This window comes from Podarcis cretensis (assembly GCF_951804945.1).
Source record: "Podarcis cretensis genome assembly, chromosome: 14".
Taxonomy (NCBI): domain Eukaryota; kingdom Metazoa; phylum Chordata; class Lepidosauria; order Squamata; family Lacertidae; genus Podarcis; species Podarcis cretensis.
Window position 1 is genome coordinate 54,804,303 of NC_137183.1, and position 26,100 is coordinate 54,830,402.

Consider the following 26,100-nt stretch of genomic DNA (forward strand, 5'->3'; position numbering starts at 1 on the left):
TTCCCATCATCCATGTCCACTGGTCCTGCTAGTTAGGGATGATGGGAGTTGTAGTCCAAAAAAAAGCTAGAGACCCATGTTTGGGAAACTCTGGGCTCTAGGCAGGGCTGCATTGACGTTCCACAAGAATGTCTGCTTTCCTTCTGAAAAGAGGAGCCACGTTTCTAGCCCTCCGTGTCCCCCAAGGTACCTCTGCTACAGGCATGGCCAAACTTGGCCCTCCAGCTGTTTTGGGACTACAGTTCCCATCATCCATGACCATTGGTCCTGTTAGCTAGGGATGATGGGAGTTGTAGTCCAAAAACAGCTGGAGGGCCGAGTTTGGCCATGCCTGCTCTGGTACCATGTTGCTGGACTACAACTCCCAGCAACCTGACCCTTGGCTCCGCTGGGCGCTGGAGTTCCTCTCAGCCCCCTCTGCCATGTTAGCAACCCCTGGCGCTCCATGTTTCAGGGAGATTCTTCCTCCGCGGAGCAGCCTGAACAACCTTTCTCTTCTCCGCTTCCAGATTCCACTGGGAAGTACTGGACGGTGGGCAACGAGGCCTCCGTCTCCAGCAGCAGCGACACGCCGGTGGACTTCTTTTTCGAGTTCTGCGACTACAACAAGGTGGCCATCCGAGTGAACGGGAAATACTTGAAGGGCGACCACGCCGGCGTCCTCAAAGCCTCTGCCGACACAATCGACCCCTCCACCCTCTGGGAGTATTAAATGCACTTTAGCACTTCCCTCTCTCGGTTCCAAGCCCTCCCTCCATCCATCCATCCACCCACCCCTCCCTTTCCCCTCCCCTCTCTCTGTGTCTCCCCTCTTCACTTTCAGTTGCCAATTTCTCTTGTTTTCCCTCTTCGGTTGCCTCCCTTCCTAAAACAGAGAGGCTCCCTTCCCCAGCTGTCCTGCTGCTTCTCTCTCACCGTAGAAGTTTTGGGTTGATCTTGTCTCTTTGAAACTGGAAAAATGTAATTAACCTGCAGAAAACGGTGCACTTCTTGCGGGGTGTGTGTGTGTGTGTGTTGCTTTGTTGGAATACCAAACTCGGTCCTCTGAATTTGAAAGGGAATAAATCCTGCTAAAGTAGAGCAGCCTCTTTCGCCCCCTTTATTGGCATCTCCCCTGATGCCATTTATGTGGGGCGAATCTAGTATTGACCTAAGCCAAGAAGCTAGTTTAGCGAAGCCTCTGCTGTTTCCGCTTTCTTGGTTCAATGCTGGCCATGTGGATAAGCCTGAAAAGGGCTTCTCCCTTCTTCTGTAGGATCTGTCCGTCTCTCTTTCCTCCTTGGCTTTTTCATAAACACTTCCTTTTCCTTACTCAGGCAGAGAAGTCTTTTCCTGCCACACCTTCTCCCTCCATGAAGTGTCAGGGGGGACAGCCAGATGGACAGTGTGTGGGTGAAGTCCGAGAGTCAGTTTAGAGACTGACTTTGGCCAGCGAGTTAAGTACAGTTACTGAGGACTAGGAGCTTTGCCCACATTTTTAAAAATCAGCGAGCTGCTTTTGGTGGACCACTGCTAAGTCATTCATCTCGTCGGGGGCTGAGCTTGAGGAAGAGCTCGCCCTCCGTTGCTCTTAAGTGCCCAGGGAGCATCTCTTGAGTAAAAAGGCTTGAAACAACCGCACTGACAAAGCTGTGCCACTGCCTTAGTCTCCCTCTCTGTGTCCCTTGGGTGCTGCAAGTTGTTCTTAGAGCCCCTTTCCTCCCCTCTTTTATATTACTGTCTTTGATATCTCGAAATAATAGAAGGGATCACAGCTACCTGCGAAATTACTGCCTGTCCATGACGGCATCTGATAGATGCCAAACTGCACACCTGATCTGCACCAGTCCCTCTTCCTTGCCTCCGATAGGGGGTGGGGGCCGTGAAAGACCTTTATTTTACTCCTCCGTGCCTCCCAACAAGGAGTGGTTGGCCCCAGAGCCACGGACGGTGTCGTTTCCCTCTTCCTAAGTGACCCTCTCCTGGCTGGAACTTTGTGTCTCAAGGAGAGTCTTATCTCAGTCGTGTTTGTGGGTGCAGAAGCAGAGCTCTGGGCTGAGGAAGAGGCCAGGGAAGGTGGTGAAAGGGGGGGTGACACCCACGTTGCAGAGGTCTTTGAGAAGGGGGCTCTCTACGCTTTTCAACCGCTTCCTGGACTCTGTGGGGGAAGCGAGTTGCCGCACTCAGTTCACAAGAATTGACAGCCTTTTTTAAAATTAGCAGCCTTTGCACAGTAATAGCACAGCACATTTCCCTCCCCCCCCCTCAATATAACTGGAATCTCTGCCCTACCCCTTAAGCGTTCTTCACCAAGTGGTTTTTCGGAATTGAGGCATCGCTCTCCCATCTTGGGGGACTACCTCTCCTCTGGCCCCCGCAGCCCCTCACGTGCTTCTTCCAGGGTTCCCCCCCCCAAGGCTGCTCTGAACCCCCTCTTGCCCCCCAGCTGATTGCTCTGCTTGTGGGGTTCCTGGGGTGACCCAAGGTGACCAAACAGCGTGTTTCTTGTCTATTTATATATGCTCTCTCCGAAGAGCCCACCTCCACTGTCTGTACTAGATTTGCAGTATTGTATAATTTGTAGCGTGTTGCTTAACTGTTCGGGAGTTTGGAAAAAGTCCTGTGTACCTTGGTTTCTTCTTCTGGGCTGCCTTTTTGGGGGTCCCCTCCTTTCCCTCGGCCAACCCGGGGCCCTCCAGAGGTTTGGCACCCCAGCTCCCATCTGCCGCAACGTCATTCAACCACGTTGGCTGGGGCAAGTGGTCCAAAAACATCTGGATGGCGCCAGCTGTGGCTCTTTGCTTGGGCAGCCTCTGCATGTTCCAGCACCCCGATTTCCCATGCAATGCAGAGGGAGGAAAAGACTCCCTTTGTGACTGAACTCCACCTGACCATCAGCACCCCTGCAGCCACGGCTGGAGCCCGCCTGGGTTTTCCTGTTGCCAAAATTCAAAGCACCAGCCCTCCTTTTGCTCAAGGCGGGAGGAGGCAACAAGCCTTAAACGTGCCACGCACCCTTTGCCAGCTTCAGGGGCCTTTTCCGCACTTGGTGCTAAATTCTGAAGCAACTGGAATGATTTGCCTTACGAGGAAAGGAGGGTCACTTCTGGGGTGGCCCAGGAGCTCTGCGTGAATTTATCTGGACATTTTGGGAGTGGTGAAGTCCAGGGAATTCTCAAGGGAAACACACAGAGCTTTGGGAAAGGGGGCGGCTGCCGGGGGGGCTGAGTGTCTGCCACCCCCCCCAATCCTTCAATACTTGCTGGCCTTCATACTTCATGCTGCACCCCCCACCCCAAAACCCCTTATTTCATGGATGGCTGTTTGAAACTTGTAACCCCAGCTGGCTTCTCCCATGTAACGATTTTTTAAAAGCCAAGAATCCTCCTTGCCCTTCTTCCTTGGCTGTTGTGGCTCTGAAAAAAAAACCAACTACTCACGTTCTGGTATATTTGGTTCAAGTTTTTTTTCCCTTGATATTTTTTTTTTTTTGTAAGTGCCATTTGTATAACAAGCTTCAAATGGAGAAGTGACAAAATTAAAAACCTGCATTCAAATAAGGAACAAAAATGTGTAATTTCTCTTCTTTTCCCCACCCCCAAAAAACCCTCCTATATGTACACACACACCCACACCCACACCCACACACCATAAGTGTTTCTGGTTTGACTAAGCACACTTCAGAAATGCTGCAAAACTAATGCTGGTCAGTACAGACCAGGGTTTCCGAACTTGGGTCTTCAACGGCTTTTGGACTAGAATTCCCATCATCCCTGACCCAGACTGGTCTTGCTAGCTAGGGATGATGGGAGTTGTAGTCCAACAACTGCTGGGTTAGACAGTACTGAGCGAGATGGATCCACAGCCTGGCTCTGTTTGAGACACCTTTTTCCATGGGACAGGTCTTGCTGCAATTGAAGCGCAAGTCCAAGCGCTCCACTGCCCTGGCTTTCCGTTTTGGTTGGTGAGCGCTGAGCATGCTCAGTTCCCATTGCCTTTCTCCCTTCAGGTCCCTTAAAATAAAAATGCCAAATCCAGAGTTCCTCAAAGCCTGCGGATCACTTCCCTCATGCACGACTCGTGCTATTTTGACCCCGTAAGCATAGATGTGAACTCCTAAACACCCGAGGCAGAACACTCAGGGGCATTGCAGACCCAACCTGTTTGTGGTTTGACTAAGCACACCTGCATGTTAAAAGATGGACACCAAGGATCCCCATCCCAGAATGCAAGAGCCACTCCTGCCGGCTGCTGCCAGGACTCCTCCAGCCCATAAGCATCCCCTGTCAGTATGCCTTTTAACCGATGCCAGGGGCTGGGCTCAATATCTGGTTCTTTCCCGACTGGGCTAGACGACTGGAGCACTTTCAGAGACCTTCCAATCCTGGAAAGCAGGTCTCAGTGCCCTGGACTCACAACTGTGCATTGTGAGCACCAGACTCAGCAGAGTATAAATAACGCAGAAGATAGCTGTGAAGAAGAACTTCTTTTATTTCTAATAGCTACTGCAAACTAAAGAACTACTGGCTTGCTCAAGTGTGTTACACCTCCCACTCAGCCATCTAGTCACTATATAGATAAGACTCAGGCAGGAGTGGAAGAATAGAAGAGCAGTTTCTGCCGCCTCCTTTCTCAAAACATCAGGAGATGCTTGCAGTGGGAGGGGGTGGAAATATCAACATCCCCTGCCCCCAGTCTCTCTCAGGAGGAAGAACATAATTGCATGCTGGGTCAAGCCAAAGCCCCCCCCCCCCCCAGTCCATCATCCTGCTCTTAAAGGTGCCAATTTTGGAAAATCTTGAAGCAGGACCACAGCTCAATAGCCCACTCCCCTACTGCGGTTTCCAGCAACAGATATTACCCTCATCATTGAGTAAATTGGTATACTGCTCTTCATCCACAAATCTGAGGGTGGTCTACAACATAAAATTGCAGGATTAAAACCACAAAATCCATAGCAAAAATAAAAACAACAAACCAATACTTGTCCGTCCCCCTCAAAAAAACCCCCACATTTAAAAGGGCATCAGCTGCCAATCACCCAAAGGCCTGGGAGAAGAGGAACGCTTTCATCTAGTGCCTAAAAACATACATAGTGAAGGTGCCAGCCGAAACTCCCTAGGGCCACCACAGAAAAGGCCCCGTTCTCTTATTGCCACCCTCTGGCCCTCTCATGGAGGAGGCACATGAAGAAGGGCCTCAGAAGAGGAGGATCACAGGGTCTGGCTTTAGAAGAGGATTGGACAAATTCACACAGATGACTAGCTACCACGGCTCTGCTCGGCTTCCACAGTCGGAGGCAGCGATTTTTCTGAATCCCAGGTTGCTGGAAACTGCAGGAGGGGAGAGTTGCTTTTGTGCTGTGATCCTGCTTGTGGGTTTCCCATTGGAGCGTCTGGTCAGTTACTCTGGAGGACTAGAAGGCTCACCTTGTACTATGGTGCAGCAGGTCTCAGTGCACTCACAATCTTGTACTATGGTGCAGCAAATAACAATATTCAGATTAAAGTCTTTTGTAAGACCACAGCATCCACACGCAGAGAGGAGGTTGGCCGCTGCATCTCTGCATGATTTACTGTTCTTGATTTGCCTCCTTCCAGCAGGTGGTGGTGAGAAGCCCTAGTCTCAGCAATGGAATGTGGTGGGTCATTTAATAGCTCCTCATGCAGAAAGCAATGCTTAGCACCACAGAACCATAGCATTGCAGAGTTGGGAGGTACCCGGGGGTCATCAAGTCCAGCCCCCTGCCTTTGGGGAAACCTAACTAAAGGATCCCTGATGGACGGCCATCCAGCCTCTACTGAGAACATCTGCCTAGGAGGGAAGCCTCAGGAAAACACCAGAGAGCTGCTGGTCAGTTTCAGCAATACTGAGCTAGGTGGACCAGGGGGCAGTTCCAACACTGCAGGAATCCTGAGGAATCCCTACACTTGCCCAGTGCAGAGTGAGTATGATCAGAGCAGCCTGTCAGGAGTTATGTGTGCAGCAGCTTGTGAAAGGGGGGGGGCAGATCCCCCAGGGCGGGGGGTCTCCTACAATGCTGTTCTGCAGCAGCTTTCCAGACTGTAGCCGGTGTGTGAAAACGGTTGGTCCAGAGGTTTCTGAAAATAAGAAGCTGCAAGCGGGTGCTCCAGTCCTCGTTGCCAGTAGCAACTTGCTGGAGGTTCTTTTATTTGTGGCAGAATCCGTTCTGCAGCCAGGCTCTGCTTCTCCCTGCACAGCAAGGCTTGAGGGCAAGGGGAGTGGGATCGCCTCTCCAGCACCCTTTGGGAAAGAAGGGGCAGCCTTGCTCTGATTTGTTGTCTGAGAGAAACGGGGGGGGGGGGCTCGCCTTTGGGAGGGGAAAGCCGCCCTCCTTGCAGGCCTCCTGGCTAACAGGCATTTGGTCAGCCTGCTTTGGACAGTAATGCTGTTGAATCTGGTTGGCCACCATGAGGACAGGAGGCTGGCTAAGTAATGGGGCTGATCCTGCAGGCCCTGTTATGCTCCAGTGTTGCTAAGCAAAGCATTTGGTCCCCTTTTGCTGGCAGGACTGTGAGATCCAAAGCAGTTCAGTGTTACCTGCAAATGCATGGAATGCAAGGAAACCTTGTTTCAGGGGTAGCCTTAAAACAAACTCTGCTCAAACCCAGCTGAGCTCAACAGGGCTTGCTTGAGAGTAGACAGGCTTGCCCCGTGAGTCTCCCGTTGGAGACTAACTAACTGGTTCCATAAGGAATTCTAGCCATCTCAGCTGTTGCGCGAACATTCATTCATTGACGGCTCTTCCACTGGGCTGAGGCAGCCTTCCCAGATACTGCGTATATGTTCTAAATGTGCAGCTGGACAAATGTTTTGTGCAGTGTCAGAAAAGTGCAGCGTGAAGCAAGTTTTTTTTTTTTTTTGCAGTTGGGCATGTGGAGTTTCTAAGGAACTGGGTTGTGTCGATAACAGAAATAAGGTGAGGAAAAGAATGTTCAAAATGAAGTGTGGTTCCTTTCACATCTACCTAACCTGCCCTCTTCACCTCTCCTCTGTCCCCAGCACTCAGTTCATGGAGTTTGCATCTCGCCCCCCCCCTCGCCCCCTTTTCCAAGGCAGCCAAGCTGAACTCTGCTCCTCTTCTCTTGAAGAGGGGAAGGGTCTCTGACCATGGAGAGGGGCCGCCTGACGCTTTGATGCTGCAAGGAAGGAGGGAGGGGGACACCTTGGCTCTGAATAGCAGCTTGGGGGGGGGGCTTGGCTTGTCCTCCCTCCTCTTTTCCCTTCACCTCCCCCACCCCCACCTCCTTTATTTGAAGAGGTCAGGGAGAGAAAGGCAGGAAGAAAGACAACAGCCCCCAACCCCCTGCCCTGCTTGGGCCCAGACAGGCCTTTCTCCTCCACACAAAGGAAACGCTTTCTGCAGCAGTGGAGGCTCCAGCAATCCACAGATCAGGCTAAAACTGACATGTGGGGGGGGGATGTGTGCCACCCCTGTTAAGAGGAAAGAGAAACAGAGCTGTCCATTTGTCCATTTTCAAATCTATTTGCAAATTAAATAAAACACACAAGTCTCCGTGAAAATTCAAGTTTCTCATGATACGCAGATCTGTTTGCAACAGTCATTTTTGCTTATTTGTACAAACCTGGTGAAGCTGGGCTATTGCTTCCTAGTTCGGAGAGACGCTCGAGGAAATCAAAACAGGGCTGATGGAGGAGAGACCCTGAAATAAGCTCTCTCCAGTTGTATTATGCAGAGGATCAGGCTGTCAAAGAGTTGAAGGCAAGGTGGGGTTGGGGGTGGGGTGGCTGATGGGGGGGGGGAGGGATGCAGGATGCTCCTGCCCTTTGAGCTAATCTTGCTGGATGTGCCTGTCACTCATCCACACACACAGCTGCACATCCATTTAATGGGGGCAGATCTCTTTCCTCGTGGGGAAGGAAAGGCCATGTTACAAACTACTGCTCTTTACCCTACACTGGCAAACCAAGGCGAGTGAGCAGATCCCCGGCCCTCTCCGATTCTTGCAAAGGAGGGTGCATCAAAATTCCCCACCTGGTGAGGTGGGGGGGAGGGGTGGAAGAAAGAGATTTGCCTTTAAAAATGAATAATCTAACCCTCCAAATGACATGAATTGCATCCACATGGAGAGATTTCAGTGCTGGGAGTTGGGGATATAGGACTGGCATTTAGGGGTGGAAACAGAAGAACTCTACTCTGTAAACACCCTGGTTATTATGGTTATATTATGGGTATCTTCTTCAACACATTGGCACAATGACAGTGCATCCATGGCAGATTTATCCTGCTTTAGCTTGTTCCACTATGGCATTGTTGCTCTCCAGAGGAGTCACGGCAAGAGGAAATCAGGACGAAAATAACCCAGAACATTTCCCGTATAAGAAGCTACAGGATTTCAGAGGGGAAGAGTCTCTTGGATCAGACCAATGGCCCACCCCTTGTCCAGCGTCTTGCTGTTGCAGCGGCTGTTCAGATGTTTTGCCACCTATAACCACAAACAACAAAAGGTGTGGAGGAAACCAGAAGCCAGGTTGGGGGGGGGGGGAGAAACAGCCACCCAATGAGAGTGCACAAGGTTGTTGTTTTAATTACAAAAAATTCAAATTACAATATAATACAGAGACTTTTTACACACAGAATATTAGAACAGTTTCCTACCAGAAGGTAAAGAAAAAATATTCTTTTTTCCTTTCTTTATTAATAAACCACTTATTCGTTTTTAAGCTATTGTTATACAAAGTTGCAGGACATGCACAATTTTCCCTCAAGAGGGTTTGCTCTTATTTTTCCATTTCTTTTCTTTTTTTGCGAAGTGCAAATACAAGATTTCTCTCTCCACCTTTTAAGGCAAGTTAAATGCGACACTGCAAATTTGATAATAGAAAGTACCTGTTAAAATGTCAAGCTTGGGGTGTACAAAATACACACTTCCCTGTGTCTACCCGTAAAGAGAGATGAACTTTTTTTTTAATTAAAAAAAAAAAAAGCCACAAAGGAAAATGCAAATACAGAAGAAGAGAGGAGGTCGTAAGAACCTGGAGTCCACAGGGGCATGTTGACAGCAGCCTTTGCTAACTGCTGCCCAGCCAAATGTTTTGCACTACAATGCACAGCCAGGAGGCCATATTGTATACTCATCACAGCTGTACTAGCTGGGCTGATGGGAGTTGTAGTGCTGAACAACTGGAGGGCACCCTGTCCAGGAAGCCCCGCTCAAGTTCAAGGGACTTCAATGTTACCCATGCTAAACCGTCCTGGTTCGCAGTGAAGCAATTGTTTCCGAGCTGGACCTTGTCAGGCTATTTTTTAAAAATCCCCCTATGCAGGAAAATAACATGGCAGGGGGAAGTGGCCAGACCAGAATCCTTGAGCTTGCTAGCTTTATGCGTGCAAGGATTTTTAAAAAAAAAATTGATCAGAGAAGCGTTCTGTCATGAGAGGCCTCACCTGCATGGATCCAGGTGGTGCGGCCTGGACAGAAGCACGCCACTGCAGTGAGCAGCCAGACTTCACGCTACGTCACAGCACGGGGGCAACGCTCTCCCATGTCAGACGCTCAGGTCTGGTAAAGTTTCCCTGGCCGAAGTTCAGAAAACCCCTTGCAAAGAGGCAATGCTCTCCCCGTGCGAAACTTGGAAAAGGCAACCAACATATTACCGAAGTTAAGATTCATCCTGGGATACCTGCAAGAAAGGAAATCCTGGCCGCCACCTACGGGCCTCTTCCCTGCAGATGGCTGCCCTTTCTCCCCAACGTGGTGTTCTTAACACAGGAAGGGACCGAGGACCAAAATCCGCTTCAAGGGATGGGGGCGCTCATTGTTTAGGACGAAGTCGCGCAACCCCAAACAAGAAGTTGCAAAGAGAAGGGCGAAATGCTCAAGGGGACGCGTCCACTGGGGGGTGGGGGGGAGGCAACTGAACAAGGCTGTTCAAGAAGTGTCAGGAGCTGGACCTTGGCATCTCTGTTCACAATCACAAGCTAAGGAGGTCTTTGCTTCAGGCTGACACATCAAAATGAGCAAGGCCAAAGACCATGTTTTAAGTCAGTATGGACCCCAAGAGGGTTTCTCCATTGTTCGTGGGCAGGCAAAGAATGAGGAAAGAGTGTTTTAGTTTCAGATGCAGTAAAAAAGGCACCATCCTTTCAGTTAAAATGCCTCGATTTCCCAAGAGGTGGATTATCCCTGCTTAAAGAATTATTTTACTCAGAGCATCAGAATGATGGGAGGCCGAGGCCAAGGAGCCATTCTGCTTGGGTGGGTATCTTTCGTCAGTATTTTGTCTATGCAAAGAGGAGGACCCCTGGCCAAATAAAAAACCTCATTGAAAGGGGCACCCGGGGGGGGGGTGGAGGAATAGGCCATCCCATCCATGCTAAATGGCTTTTGAAATCCACTGGATATGAAGAACAGCAACAGCTGAGCTTCCAATCTCTGGCTAACAGGAGCTGCCGCCACCCAAGTCTCCATCTCTACAGGAAGCAGCCTGAAGTGAATGGAGGCTATGAAGTAGAGTCAGCACAGAAAATGGGGAGGGGGTCAAGGGCCAAGGGCCAAGGGTCCAGCAAACTGCAATGAAAGGTCTCCAGTCGTACTAAGGCAACAGCAGCCAGCTTTAACTGCACCTCTGCCTGCTCCCAACTACCTTCACTCAAGTACAAACATCCACAAAGACCTTCCAAAATACTACGGTTTAGAGATAACAAACGGTAAACTTCATGTGAGCTGGTCAAAGCAAAGGGGAAGAGAGCACAGTAGCCTAACAATAGGGAAACGCCATTCTTAGGACCTGCTTTTGGTGTGCAAGGATCTGTTCGGTTGGCGTTAGGAAGGCTCTAAACATCTTGGTAAAGGCACCCAGGGCCCCTGCACATGCCAGGGCGATTCTGCAGCCTGTTGGCAAAAACGTCAAGCTCCTTGCCAGAAGTTGAGCTTTGCCTCTGAGCACTGGCCACTCTGGGGAGCCCCCCACTCCGCACAGCCAACACAAACACTGTGAGCGCATCAGAATTCCCCAAGACAAAAAGGGATGCAAGGTCCTCACCCGCATCTTTCAAGACACATGGACACAGCATCAGGATGTCCCGGCACAACTGTCCATGTGCACATGAATGGGCCGGTAGGCAGGAAGGCCACCCGCGCTTCATCTGCAACCTGGGGAACGCTGCCTCCCCAGGGAAATTGTGCCTGCTGCATAGAATGTGGACCTGGCCCAGAGCTCCGAGCGCGCAGGGGGTTCCCCTCCCAGCGAGACCCACGGAAGGGTAGCCAAAGTGACTGGGGGAAGATTCAATGCCGCTGGGCTTTAGTCTGCATGCACGCTGCAGAAGCAATCCTGGAAAGGCAGTACCAACGGACAAACTGGGAGCGATGCACCAACACCAAGTGCTTTCAGAAGCAGCTTCTCTTATCAATTAAACCGCAGGATGGCACCCACAAGCCACCTCTTTGTCTACAGCTGTGATACAAGAGGGGTTTATTTCATACATAGCTGGTTGCTGCATGCACTCACACACGCCCAACACTTTCAAAAAATATCGCCAGCGGCCCTCCCATCCTTTGTTTCCTGACAGCTAGCCCTGTTGATGTCGCTTTTCTCCAAACACAGCACCACCTGCATGTCCGGCAATTGCTACATCAAATAATCTTTTGTTTTAAAGTTAAGGTGCTAATGTCAAAACCTGAAGAGAAATCAACCAAAGAGCACTTGGCCAGCTGTATTGTGACCCCTTTTAAGAATCACTGAACAGGAGCAGCAGTGTCGACAAACAGCATGATTTTAAACTACGGCAAACATGGAACAGTCAACGCAATGGAACTTTTAAGCCAACAGGTTACACAGAACGAACTTGGAATGCCGGTATTGCCAGATTCATCCACAGCGTAGGCGCACACACACACACACACACACACACACACACACACACAGGCAGTTCTTCTCCCTCTGCAGCAAAGGAGTAACTGTTTCACTTTTGTTACACACTCCCTCAGCTATTCCCAACCTGGTGCCCTCCAGATGTTATAGACTCAGGCCCCCAGCCAGCCTGGCCAATGATCAGGTGAGACTGGAGTTGCAGTCCAGGAGAGCACCAAATAAAATAAGTGGGAGGGATTGAAACAGATCGGTTTCCAAATAAATAGGTGGTATTGCAAGGGAAGTGGGGAGGGCAGGAGGCAACAGCATCCCCACGGCTATTGGGAGAATTGTTTTGGTTGCCTCTCAGGGTTTAAGGTTTGCCCGTTTTCAGTGCCCTGGTGGAGCTCATGCAGGGAGCTCCCAAAACCATGAGCACCCTTCCATTCAAGGGGGAGGGGGGCCAACATCGGAAGAGAGGGGAAAGGGGGGAGCTGCCATATCTGGCTTTGTCTGTGGCCCATAGTCCCAGGACTACGAAGGTCAAAGGGGAAGGTCGGGGGAAGAGAAGAGCCCAACTCAGAACTGATTCCACGCCCCCACTCCACCCCAAAGATGCTTTATGGTAATACTTCTAAAAGGAAAAGAGACCCAGAATTTCAAAGAGTAAGTGCGAAATGTATTTATTATTAAGCAAAAGGGTGGTTGGAAATTCTTCTCCATTGGAGTTATTTTCTGTGAGTTGCTCATAATCCTAGCAAATGAGAGCATCCGTGTTCATAGCTTTGCGGAAAAAAACTGTTTCAAATGGCTGGCGTTAAGTCATCTGTGATCCAGTGCTCATTCCTGCCGCACTCGCCGCACAGAAGCCTTAAAGTGTGGACGGACCTGACGTGTCGTTGTGCGAGAATTGGTCCGTATCTGGCACCAGAGACCCCTCCTTGAAGCAGAGGCAGGACTCCAGAGCTCTGGAGTTCCGCAAGTCATGCAGAAGGTCAGTGCTCAGGCACATGGGAGCCTTTGAAGGGCAGGCTGCAACCGGCTGTGCATTTGCCGGCGTTGGTACAAAACAGCCCTTAAGCCAAGGGTGGGGAATCCATGGTGGTCCTCCGGAGGCTGCTGGACTACAACTCCCATCATCCCTCTGGGCATGGGAGCTGGAGACCAACAAACCCTCTTCCAGCCCTGCCTGGAATAATCCAAGTGGAAAGCTTCAGGCTGAAGGTTTCCACAGCCGAGTGCGGTGGGTCAGCGGCTCAAGAGTCCAAGGAAGCCTTTGCACATACGCAGAGCGCCCAGGAGCGCTTGGGTCATGATTGCCCTGTCCCAATTAATGAGGGCTCCACTGGCCTCGTGGAGCTCCCATGTATGCAGGAGCAACTCTGCAATCTTCTGGGAGCTGGAAATTCCTTTCAAGTGCGCAGGGCGGAATTTCTTGCCCTCCAAGCCTGCAAGATGCCCCAGAGTGCTTCAGACCACAACTAGACAAGTCAACGAGAGGCACTCCCAACATGCTGAAGACCCCGAACAGCAAAGCACACCGACCACAACACCAGAGGAGGCAGAGGCTCGCCTGTGAAGCCAGCCGACGCTCACCCGGTTCCTTCCAAGGATTCCAGACACATCACCACCCACACCGCCCTCCCTGCAGCTGTACCAGGATTCAACCCACAAGGCTTTCTATGTGCAATGCAAAGCCCAGCAGTCGCAGGGGCAACGCACCCCAAAGCTGTAGCACTGCTAAGTCAGAGGCCCAGCACCAGAGGTTTGGCTCACACACTTGAGAACTGTTCCAGCCACGGAAGCTGCATTTATTTTAAACAGATGCGGTCTCACGTTACATTGAGCTGAGTGACAGCAAGCCTTCAGTTTGGCACCTTGGAAGAATCAGAGGCCTCTGATATCTCTTTGAAAAGCCAGACCCACCAACACACTGAGTCTGGGAAGGCTGGGTTGCAGCCAATGCGAGTCCTGCTCAGAGGGGAGCCATTGAACTTCATGGACACGGCCAACTTAGGCTCACTGGTTTCAACGAGTCTACTCTTGAGCAGGACTTAGTTGGCTGCAACCCGCCGCTTGACTCCTGTGCCAAAGGCACAAGATGGTTGTGGTGGGAAGAGCTCTGCTGGCGTTTCTTCCTGACCTGAGGGCCACAGAAGCTGCCAATCTGGTGTTTGCAACAGCCTCTGCCAACTTCTGCTTGCCTCGGTGGTTTCCCATCAATGGTTTAATTTGCCCGTCAGCCACACCGCTCAAAATCTGTAGCTGGCCAGAGCTGAACCTCCTACCTGATTCTTTCCCACTCTCGGCGCCGTTTGGGCAGGCAAGAGAAACTGTGGTTTTGGCACGTGGGTCCGAGTCGTCGCTGCCTCTTGCCAGACAAGCACCCTGCACCCCCTGCCTACCTCACTGAGCAGAGAACTTCCTTCCTAGACGAGCGGAGGAAGCAAAAGGGTGCCAGGGCGAGCCTCCTGTCCCTTCCGCTTCCCGCAACAGAGACTGGGCAGCAAAGGTGCTGATCTTGCCTTGGGGGACGAGAAGACCGGAGGGTCGCCCAGGAGCGTGTTCAGCGCTTGCAGTTTACTGGGAAAGTGGAGAAGAGAGGAAGGGGCGGGCTGCGTCAGCCAGTGTGTGGACTTTCCCTGCAGAGACTTCCCAAAGTCCTGGCGCTGCCCTGAGCTGGGTCAGAACCGGTGCCGCGGCTGTGGGCCAAAGTGCATCGGGAGGTTGTGCTCCAGCGGCAGGTTCACCTGTGGGAAGTCGTAGTTCACCCGCATGTTGGGCAGGGGGGGCACGTAAGGGGCAGGGATGGGCCCCATGTTGATGTGGCCAATGTTGTTGTAGAGCGGGCGGACGGGGGGCATGTTCAGCGGGTAGGCAGGGTGCACAAACGGGTAAGGGGGCATTTGGTGGTGGAGGTTCTGCGGGACCGGCCTGGGGATGGCTTCGATTCGCGGGATTTTCTCCGCAGGCTTCTCTGCCGGGGGCCCAATCCGCTTGAAACTGTTTTCTAGAGGAGGAAAGAAAGACAACAATGTGGAGGGCAGGTAAACAGCAGAAGCAGCAGATCAGCTTCAACCTTTAAAGCAATGAGGGCAGGGGAGGGCCAGCCTGACTCCCCCAGATGTTTATGGACCCTTGGACCAATGGCGGTCAGAAGAATTGAGGGGTCCGGCAGCAGCTAGAGGAGAACCAGGCTGGCTCGGATTGAAATCTGTTTGGAAAAACCTTTTGAGTTATCTAAAAAGTGCAATGATTAAGCGAGCAGCAGATTTAAAACTGTATAAATCCTACAGAACCTTTTAAGAACACCACATAAGATATTCTCCATTTTCTAATACCGCTGCTATAAGAGATACAGGCAACTCCCATGCTTCCTGCTTTAGGTCTACAGCTTTTGCTCATGATGCATTTTAGTCCATCAACTCATGCAATGAGCCAACTTTAAAAAAAACAAAAACCAGTTTTCCCCTATGTCACATATATAATTTTTAAAAAAGTAATTTCGGTGAACAGCAAACATACTCAAACGTATTACAGTGGTACCTTGGTTTGCATATGTCTTGGTTTGCATACGTTTTGGATTACAAACACGTCAAACCCAGAAGTGCGTGTCCTGGTTTGCAACCTTTTTTTTCGATTACGAACAAAAAATTTTTGGAGGCCCCATTGGCGAAAGCACGCCTTGGGTTACAACCGGAATAGATTATGGTTGTAAACCAAGGCAGCACTGTACTTGCCACTGGAATTCCCCCTTCTCACTCCTTTTCTCCAAACGTAACCTTCGGCTAAAACCCCACGGTGGTTGTAATACTCTGCTTTTTCTGCAGAAGACCTGCATGCCCCGTACACAGGCCTGGCTGAAACCTCCCTGCCAAAACTCAGGCAGTGCAGCTGAGGTTATCCAGGGTTATTATGTTATGTATTCTTGTGTTTCTATACTTTAAACTGCTCTGCAATCCTCAGATGAAGGGCAGTATAGAAGTTAAATAAGTGGTGATGATGATGATGATGATGATGACTACACACCCCTTGAGGCTACAGAATATCCCTAGGAAGCTGAATTGTGCAGACACTACCAGCTCATTTTCATTTAAAGTTTGCAAGATCACCCAACAGGCAGACAACCGACCAGCCAAGTGTATCTTGTGTGGGTAATCATGGGGCATTGGCAGAAAGTGCTTTTTGGAATTGGGGCTGCTCTGTTCTCCAGGGACCCCCATCGACCTCTGCCTGTTAAGGGGGGAGGGGGAGACACCACCCACCTCCGTTTTTCCTCTTTTGCTCCTCTTCAGCTTCCTTCTGAATCTCCTGGATTATCTTCTCGTCATCCTCCTAGAAAGGACAGAAACAAACAAAAGCGTCAGCCAGGCTGTTTTCTCTCAACGCCCAAACAGACGAAGAAGGAAAATTGAATTTCTGTGCCGAAATCTGCGGAGAGAAAATCTGAATTCTGCAAATTGTGCAGAAATATGCAAACCCAAGAGACTTCTGCCAGTTTTGCATGCATTTATTCTGCAACAGTGTGTTGCTGTTTATATTATTTCCCCCAGCTATTATTAGAAATCTTGCTCGGCGACCGCATCTGGTTCTCGAGATCACCCCGGACACTTTGAGGTCTGAGGGCCAGGGCATTATTAGAAGAAAAGGAGACGGAGGAGGAGGTTTGCAGGAATCTGAATTTGGTAAGCAGTGAATAACCACTTCCTGTGGAAACTGAACACCATTTCAGCCAGCCAGGTCGCTCTAAGCCCCTGCTGCCATGAAAAAGAGGTTCTGGGGGGACGTCTCTCCAGCGCTGCGGGTGCAGACGGCCGGCTGTGCAGCGGAATATCTTCAGCAACATCTTGCACTGCATTTGAAATGGGGGGGGGGGGCAAGCAGCAGGTGCACGGCCACACTGCTGACAACTTGCTGTGCGCTTGCACGAATCCTCACCCACACCGTGGAGCGTGACTAAGCCGCTTACAGGCAGAACACTGATCCTGCCGCAAAGCTTGCAAGACTGACGAAGCAGATGGCAACAAGCGGCGCCTCCCCCCAGCCCTGCCAAGGAGCAGCTGGAGCGATGCTAATCCTTTAAATGGCATCCAAGCGTGAAATGTTCAGGGGGCAGCTCCAGCTCCAGAGAGCCCCACAGCCGGGCTGCCTGGGAGAGGCTGCCTGCCATGGAGGAGGAGGCAGGCCTTGAATAATCAGATTAAGAGGCTCAATAGGAGCAGAGCTAGAAACTCAGGTCTATAAACTAGGCGCCAAATGGCTCCTGAATCCAAGGTTGCGGTCGCCAAAATGGAATGTCTGGTTGCCATTTTGGGACAAGACAGCTTGAAAGCCTCATTTTTCAAATGATGGACCGACAGTGATGGATTCTCAGTTACAACATCTGGCCAGTGCAGATGGCAACCTTGTGCTAGGTTAAGAAATTAAAAGAAGAAAAGTCACTTGATCTAGGGGCATTCCACAGCTATATTGGCCTCTTCCATCCTCTTTTTTTTAATGGCGACATGGACCATTCGTAACGGAGGAATATTCTTCACAACTGTGAGCAGGGCAGTGGGGGAAGGGAAGACAAGCGACAACGATTCACTATGGCGTCGTTTGCTGATCCTGATCCTGCCACACAGAATTTCTGTGCCTGCTTGCTCAGCTGGCTGGGCAGGGGGCGTCTCCCATCCGCAATGCCTACGACATATGCTGGGAGAAGGGGATTAACCAAGACAGGCAGGAAACAAAGAGTCCCCACCCTCACTCTGTCCAACGATAGGACCGGCCGCAATCGCCAACACTGCTTGCCAGCCTAGACCGCACGCTCTCTCCAAAACGGGGCCATCCTTACTCCGTCCTCCTTTCTTTCCATTCCTCTACCTCACCCCTCTGCATGTCCCCACATTCCAAAGTTCTCAAAAAACCTCAATTTTGGAAGCATGCCCAAAGTTACATCTTAAAAATTTATGCAGAGCATAGGATCAGGGGGACAGAAAGTGAGAGAGAGATGTAGACTGCAGGACTAGTTGGAGGGAGAGTCTGGCTGCCTTGCGAGATGCAAAGAACTTCAGCACAGCTTGTTTTCATTTCCCCCTTTTAATCTCTTCCTGTATTCCACCACCAACCCCCGTCCAATGTGGAAAACGCTCTGGATTTGGAGAGCGCCCTGGGACACTCCTGCAAAATGTGCTGTCTTTGCATAACACATGGATGAATGCAGGAGGCTTGCCAGCTTCCAGATTCGAATCTGGTGAAGACCAGCACATCTCAAAACTCTGCCAAGTTTCCCCGTTCTGCTTTCTGGAGGGAGGAGCTCAGCATCCCACCAGCGAGGAGAACTCTTTCTGTCCAGCAAGGCTGGTCCCTCACTCCAATTTCTTTCCTGAGTCAGCAGGCTGCCTCCAAAAGGCTTTCCAAAACAGAGACCCTATGGATCGTTGTTAGCAGACAGCCACTCAAGGAAAGCCTTTGCAGTCACGACTCTGACCCAGTCGTATCGTGCATCTGCTTTACAAGTGGGTAGGTGGCGAACTTCCCGCTTTGGGCCACGTGGCCTGATCCTGGATGTGAGAAGGTGCCCCTGAGGCACTAATCCCAGCTGAGAACCGTAATCAAGTTTGGTATTTAAAGGGCAGAGATTTTTTCTCCCACTACAAGCTAACACAGCAAAAGCTGAGAACAAGAGGGCAGCAAAATCGCCAATTACTGTGCTTGTGAAATATCACAGACCAGAACTCTTCACGGCCTTTGGCTGTGCTGCTATGGCAGAGGTGCCACAGAAAACTGTGTTATTTTTGTTGTTGCTGTTTCAACAGCCTAATGTTGGTGCTAGTCAGGAATTAATCCCATCAGTACCACTGGAAGCACAACAACACAGGACATTTCTCTCTCATACACACACACACACACACACGCGCGCGCGCGCAGAGCAGAGCAGAGCAGAGCCAGGCAGCTGCTTTCCTCAAATTCCCTTTCCCCCCAAATCAGAGTAGGATAAGCCCTGCTGGATCTGACTGACTGCAAGCCCTAGAAAGATTTTTGTGAGGATAAACCGTGTGGCTCCCTCCTGCCCCTGACCTGCCACTTTGAATTCCTGAGAGAAACGGTGTGATGCAGTGGTGACAGGTAGGAGGCCTGAATCTTGTCAGGTTCTGCTGGAGCAACGCAGAGCAAGTCACCTGGGATTGCGCAGGTGTGACGGGGAGCCAGCTGCAGGCTCAGAGTGGGCGGGGGGGACGGACTCTGTCAGCTCCCCACTGAAGCCACCATGGGGAGAATCCCCAGCTGCAGCCACACTGTATGGTTTTCCTGGAAGCTTGTGGATTTGCTAATAATAATAATAATAAATTAAAAAAATTATTTATACCCTGCCCTCCCTGGCCAGAGCTGGGCTCCGGCTGGCTAACACCAGTAAAATTACAGTAAAAACATAATAGGGGGGGGAAACAATTTAAAATACAGTTAAAATGCAATTTAAAATGTAGCCTCATTTTAAAGGTAGCTGATAGATCAAGACCATAAGGGGAGGGAAACATAAGGGTCAGACTGAGTCCAAACCAAAGGCCAGGCGGAACAGCTCCGTCTTGCAGGCCCTGCGGAAAGATGTCAAGTCCCACAGAGCCCTAGTCTCTTGGGACAGAGCGTTCCACCAAGTCGGGGCCAGTGTTGAAAAGGCCCTGGCCCTAATGGAGACCAATCTAACCACCTTGCGACTTGTGACCTCCAAAGTGTTGTCATTTGTGGACCTTAAGGTCCTCCGTGGGGCATACCGGAGAGGCGGTCCCGTAGGTTCCCCCCAAACAGCAAGAGAGGTTTGGCCAGCAATGTGATCTTGCCACGTTCTGCCTGAGAGGATCTCCAAGGGGTGAGAAAAAGTGACCAGGCCGTCAGTTTGCTTGAGCAGCAGCACGGAGGCCAAGACTGCACCTCCCCACCTCGTTTCTTAATTCTGCAAACTGCTACACCTCTGCCCAAATGCTGCTGAAACGCGCCAGTTTTCAGTGCATATTTTCACTTCACATTGCACTTTCCTGCTCAGCTATTCGTTCTTTTGGCACGTGATTAATGTACAATATGGATTTGCATACTTTAAAGAGAAATTGGGGGAAGCCTGGGAAGGGGACAAAGGAGCAAAGCAGCTGCACACATGGCGGTATTAACGCCTGACACATGTATAAGGGGCACAGTGAAAATGCCAGTGTTTCTGCCTGCTGAGGGTGCAGAATGAAGGACGGCAGCATTCCTGGCAGAGCTTTATCCCAGCCCAGAAACTGCAACTTAAGAATTCACACAAGTTTTCTTCCCCCTGTAAATTGCCTCTGCCTGAGCATGCCAAAATATAATTGGGTCCCAAGATAGCACTGCATAAACAAGACTCAAAAATATGAAAATAGTACTGTATTGTATTCAAAGAACATGGCTAGCAAAAGCTCATGTTTACCATACTCAAGTGGTGTTTATTCTGCTTTGCCCTGGGAATTGGAGCAAAATATTCCATTCTCACCCTTGTTAAGTGTACATTTATTGCACACTGTTTGGACATTTTGTATAATTTACGGCATAAAAAACAGGTTGTGCTTACAGCTAACACTCTGCCAGCAAAAATAGGTGACATAACTTCTACCGGCCAGTTATGCACATGAAGGTTGTGAGTAAATTTCCAGGGGGTGGGGGCTGCAATTGCTTTTCCCAAGAACGCTGAATTCAGTGGGCGGGATTGGAAAAGGTCAATAAAGAGATTTTCAACCCGTGTTCGATCTTCTGATATCACACACACAAATGCATTACACTTTGGGGCTTAACTGTGTCTTCATTTCCTCTCTCTGTTCTTTGGGTCTTCCTGTTCTTTATGCACTGCAACGGGGAGCATGCAGAGAAGCTGCACCAACGATTAACATTCTGCACAGAGTTAAACCAAACCCAGCCCTTGCGGAGAGAAAAGGAGGGACTCTGCACCTTGCATAAAGCACGCAAATCAAGCAAATGTGCATGTGTGTGCTAATGTTGCGTAGTTTAGCCTGGTGTTGCTAGCTAGAGGTAATGCAGGCTGCTGCACAGAGCACAACAGCCCTGCTCCCAAGCAACAGGAATTTCATTTAGCAACTGTCTGTCTGCTGAGATGTCATTAAGTGTTGCCTACAATGAAAATGGAAGGAATCCTGAATGCTGAGTCAGCCTCCCCTCCCGCCATTTACGGAACAACAGCACAGCTGATGGAAATGTTTTATCGTTTTTAGAATTTGTAAATATGGTTGTATTGTTTTTAGAGCTTACGGGAACCATTTTATTGGTTTTAGAACTTGTGCGTTATTCTGCTTTTACCTTCTTCACCGCTTCGATGGCTTTATGCTACTTAAAGATCCCTTTAAATCGGTTAAATAATCTGTTCACCGAAATGCATTACCACCATTCTACAGATTATCCCCTTTTAACCAACTTGGCAGCGGAAGCTACGGGAGTGAGGGACGTGGTTGGCGTCTTGGTGGTGTCGGGAGGGCTGGCCTCTTCTCAGAGCTGCATCTGGAACTGGGATGCTACCCTGTCCCCCGCAAAGCATGGGATGTGCTCCCCCCTTGCAGGAAACTGGGTGCATGCTGCTGGATCACTGCACTCCTTTCTGCTGGAGCGGAAGGGAAACAAAACGCATCTATTTTTGTTTCCCTGCTTCAGTAGTTCCAGGCGTGTGTCTCTATACACAGCAAGAGCACAGCTAAGCGAAAGAAAACGTGGAGTGTTGGGAAAGGGGAAAAGGGCCAGACAGGAAGGAGACATTATCAACCAGCACAGAGTTCAAAAAATAAAATAAAAAATAGGAGATTTTTGTCCAGTGCAGCAACATCACCAAAAGATGGGAGGGAGGAGGGAGAGACTGGCTAATTATTTCAGGGTGGAGAAATATTTTTTTGGCACTTTAAAAAGAGTTACTGGGAGCTGGTTTCTCCATTTGAAATGCATTCCCCCCTCCGTTTTTGAAGAAATATTAATAAAAGGGCTTCCTTTTTCATGCATGTGCAGGCACAGCCGTTCCCAATAAGCTCTGAAATGATTTCATGAGGCAGACACTTCCAGGAGGGGGAAGGGAGGGAGAAGAGCTCCTTTCAAATCATTCCCAGCTTAGTCAGGGAGTGCCTGAGTAACAAGAGGCAAGGCAGGAGGAGGGAGAGAGTACAAGGCTGGAATGGAGTCAGCAAGCAGGGCGGGGGGGGGGGAGAAGCCCCCCGGGGTAGGGAGAGCTCCTACCCGGAGGCACAGGCAGCCTGCTCATGGCTGAGAACCAGCAGGAAGAAGAGTTTGGATTTGATATCCCGCTTTATCACTACCCGAAGGAGTCTCAAAGCGGCTAACATTCTCCTTTCCCTTCCTCCCCCACAACAAACCCTCAGTGAGGTGAGTGGGGCTGAGAGACTTCAGAGAAGTGTGACTGGCCCAAGGTCACCCAGCAGCTGCATGTGGTGGAGCGGAGACGCGAACCCGGTTCCCCAGATTACGAGTCCACCGCTCTTAACCACTACACCACGCTGGCTCTCATACCACACTGGCAGGGAGATGGACTGCAGCCTATGGAGCTGAAGGCAAGGCAAGCCTCTTTGGGAAAGGAGCTGGCTTAAGTGGCGTGTGGAAACACATTAGTACGTGGCTCTGTGGACTCTTGTGCAGGGCAGCGGAAGCCTTCTTGCTGTGCCTGAGACATTGTGCCACAGTGAGTGAAACAAGGAATAAGGAAGGCGCTTGTAGAAGAGAGGTTGAGAGGGTGGCAACACGAGAACGGGGCCTTCTCTGCAGTGGCTCCCCGCCTGTGGAATGCTCTCCCTAGGGAAGTTTGCCTGGCGCCTTCATTACACACCTTTAGGCGCCAGGCAAAAACATTCCTTTTTAACCAGGTCTTTGGTTGATCCAATTTACATCCTATGCCCTTTTAAAATGTGGCTCTTTTTGTGGGGGCCCCTATTGGATTATTGTGTATATATATATAATCTTTTTTTGTGAACCACCCTGAGACCAGGCAGATGGATAACACTGGATTCAGGACTGGGAGTTCCAGCAGGTGTGGGACAGCGCTCTCTGCAAACAGAGTGTGGCCCAGACAACTCTCTCCAGAATCCTTAATCGCCCACTGGGGTTCTATGGCAAAAAAACTAAAGAGCTCTATGAAGAGTTAGAAAACTCGCCACCTTAGTCAACGAATGGGCGATATGCTGGGATGCTGAGCCAGAAGGTGGACTCTGCTTGTTCTCAGAGGCTACTTTGGTTCCAACACATCACTGCAGCAGGAAAAGGAAGGTGTTAAAAGGGCCTCTCCTTCCAACAACAATCCTATGATACGTTTCCTAAATTGTAACTTCTCTCACATTTGCAACGCAATCTCAGAGAGGGCGCCAGTACTGAGAGCTGGCAGCATGCAGGTGCATTTAAATGTTCACTGGTTATTAAGCTATAAGCTGGATAATATAACCAAGCTGCCACTCTTGACTTTTATGCATATATTGCCACAGGAAGCTCCGCCTTGGAGGTGAAGGCACGGCACATCCAAAGGACAGGGCCAGAGGTCACTTGTGACTTTACCAATGTTCGGCTCCCAGATCTGCGCAGGAGAGCAGTCGGGGGAAACGGAGTCACTTACCGTGGGGTCTGTCCAGAGGGAACACTTGGCACAGTCTTGGCAAGGGGCCCCTGGGGATCGGGGGTGTTGGCAGAAGTGGTCGTACCCATTAATGGCGGCTCGGCAGAGGTAGCACATCTGGGCGCCACAGCGGCACGACATGCGGTTGCAGCCTTCAGATTTGATCAGGCCGGTGGCGCACTTGTGGCACTTTCTGATGCGGGCCGCCGTCATCTTCTCTTCTCTGCAGTGAGGCAATTGGGAAAGGGTTAAACAAAAACCAGGTGAAAACAATGCGGCAGCCCCTTAGATATTTGAAGATGGCTAGCGTATCCCCTCTCAACCTCCTCTTTCCCAGGCTCCTTCAACTGTTCCTCATAAGGCTCGCTTTCCAGACCCTGGATCATCTTGGAGACCCTCCTTTGCGCACCGTCCAGCCTGCCAATATCCTTAACGAATTATGGCATCAGCTTTTGTGTTTGGTGGGCTGGAGAACACTTCATCCACTACACACTATTTTTAAATAAGGATTTTCTTACAGAAGGTGGCAGGTGTCATTTCAGATGAGGTGTTTCCCATCACCGTCATGCAGGTGGCTGCTGAGATAGAGACACACACACACACACACACACACACACACACTCCTCTAAGAAGAAAACACCCCTCCCTTCAAAGCTATGATGTTTGGTCATATGCAAACTAAATCCCAATGAATCCTGAGCAGGTATGTAGAGAATTGCATCTTTCATTGATCCAGACTTCATCAGCTAACATTTCTTCAAATGGTGAGAGCCCAAAGTATTATCAAATCACAATAATATAATTATTCATGTATTTGTTTAGATGTGTGTTAGTGAGTGCTCTTGTTCCTTGGCTGATGAGAGATCTATGGGCCTGGGTGTCACACTCTTGCCTTCAGAGTCTCCACATAGATGAACCCCCCCCCCCCAATTCTTTAGCAACCATGTCAATAGCAACCCTGCCATCTCGAACAGGCTCTTTCCCAGGAAGGGGGGGTATGAAGCCCACCCCTCCCATGCTGTTTCCAAGGAGGTCTTTGTGGCTGTCTATTTAGAATTACCTTATGATGAGTTGGAGACAAATTAAGTGAAAGGAGGTTCATTGCAGGCTGGCATTCTGCAGGGTTAAATCTGGTTTCCCAGAGCGTCAAAGAGGTGGGGGAGCTAAACGTTAATGCAGAAATAATTTAACCCAGGAGTCAAAGCACACACAGACCCTCACCTCTGACAAGCAGAAAATATATGGCTGAGGCAATGAAAGAAGCAGGAAATGCAAACTCTGCACTGTTGCTTGAGGCCTTTTATAAATCAGAGCCTGTTGCTTTGGTTACAGAGATGCTGCAAAAGGATTGCTAACTATTCTGTTCTGCAAACAGGAGATGTTTAGGGCCTGACAATAGTTTTAAGCTTTCCCCACGCAAGTTAAAGCATTGCACCAACATTTTAATCACTCTGTGCTTCTGCTGATGTTTGCAAGTTATATAACAGAGCACCTACACTTTGTTTTCCTTCCCACAACACAGCCCAGTATCCAAGGATGCTTTCTGAAGATCCTTGGTTTCAACTGCAGACTTCTCCCTCCCACCAGACAAATATTACATTTTATACCTCGGCGCCTCTCTCAAAATGGTGCTCAAGACAGCAACTGCTCTATTCTGAACTTTAAAAAATGGAAAGCGTAGTGCTGGTGGTCAACCAAAGAGGTTTAAAGACTCCCTCAAGGCAAATCTTTAAAAATGTAGTATAAACACCAACAACTGGGAAACACTGGCCTGTGAGCACTCCAGTTGGAGAACAGCCTTTCCTGGGGCCTTGAAGACACTCGAACTCAGGACACAAGGGAGAAACATGCTAAGAGGAAGGCATGCCTGGCAAATCCACAATGTGATCAATCCCCGCCCAGAAACCAATGTCCCCACTGTGGAAGGACGTGTGGATCCAGAATTGGCCTCCACAGTCACTTACGGACTCATTGTTAAAACCGTGTTTATGGAAGACAATCTTACTCGGCTAGGAGGGATCGCCAAAGAAGAAGACGACGACTCAAGACAGCACAGGGAGGCTTTGCGGTCCTGTCCAGGCACTGACCAGACTGACCTTCACTCCAGGAAGATGAGTCTATGTCTGCATCATGTGCCTTTTGGACCATGGCTCTGTGACTGAAGGAGGTGAAACCCATCCTGCTATTCCTAGATCTCTGCCAAGAGCCCCTTACACCCGTGTCTGAGTTTGGTGGCTCCAAACTCCCACATCCCCAGACCGCTTGAAAATCACTGAGGCTCTTGGCAGCTCTCTTAATGATTTTCCTGCCAGTTCTTGCAACCGTAATGCGCTGTGCTAGATGCTGCAGGATGTAACACTATATTTCCATCGCCTCTTTTATTTCCCAGTTTCCCCACTGCAAATTCCTCTTTGGGAACGGTGCTTGCCCTTAGGGCAGAGCCTGCTCCCCGTTTTCTGGGCTGCTCCCTCTCATCCTCCCAGCAGGAAGCGCCAAGCAGAGCAGGAAGCTGGGCCTGAACTCCAGCTGCGCTTCCCCTTCCCAAGACTCAAACGGGACCTTTTATTGTCTGAAACAAGAGTAGAATTTCAGCTGCTCAAGGATAAGAAACCATATTAAAACTATATATGCAAAGCAGCTCTCCCCTGGCTGTCCTGCACCCAGAGCGCATAAAAGCA

General features: G+C 50.1%; 2 protein-coding genes across 3 annotated transcripts in view; one reads left to right on the top strand and one right to left on the bottom strand.

The window, feature by feature from the left end:
- FSCN1 (fascin actin-bundling protein 1) overlaps positions 1 to 3,549 on the top strand; it is a 44,217-nt gene extending 40,668 nt beyond the window's left edge. For both annotated transcript variants that reach the window (XM_079953882.1, XM_079953883.1), the window contains exon 5: positions 510 to 3,549. In XM_079953882.1, coding sequence (XP_079810008.1) covers positions 510 to 712 — 203 coding nt within the window. In that variant the 3' untranslated portion in view covers positions 713 to 3,549. The remainder of the gene's footprint in view (positions 1 to 509) is intronic.
- Positions 3,550 to 8,523: 4,974 nt separating this feature from the next.
- RNF216 (ring finger protein 216) overlaps positions 8,524 to 26,100 on the bottom strand; it is an 88,246-nt gene continuing 70,669 nt past the window's right edge. Inside the window, exons 15-17 of the mRNA XM_079953717.1 lie at positions 23,423 to 23,645; positions 16,083 to 16,152; positions 8,524 to 14,827 (exon numbers count right to left, since the gene is read on the bottom strand). Of these exons, the coding sequence (XP_079809843.1) occupies positions 14,502 to 14,827; positions 16,083 to 16,152; positions 23,423 to 23,645 (619 nt within the window). The 3' untranslated portion in view covers positions 8,524 to 14,501. The remainder of the gene's footprint in view (positions 14,828 to 16,082; positions 16,153 to 23,422; positions 23,646 to 26,100) is intronic.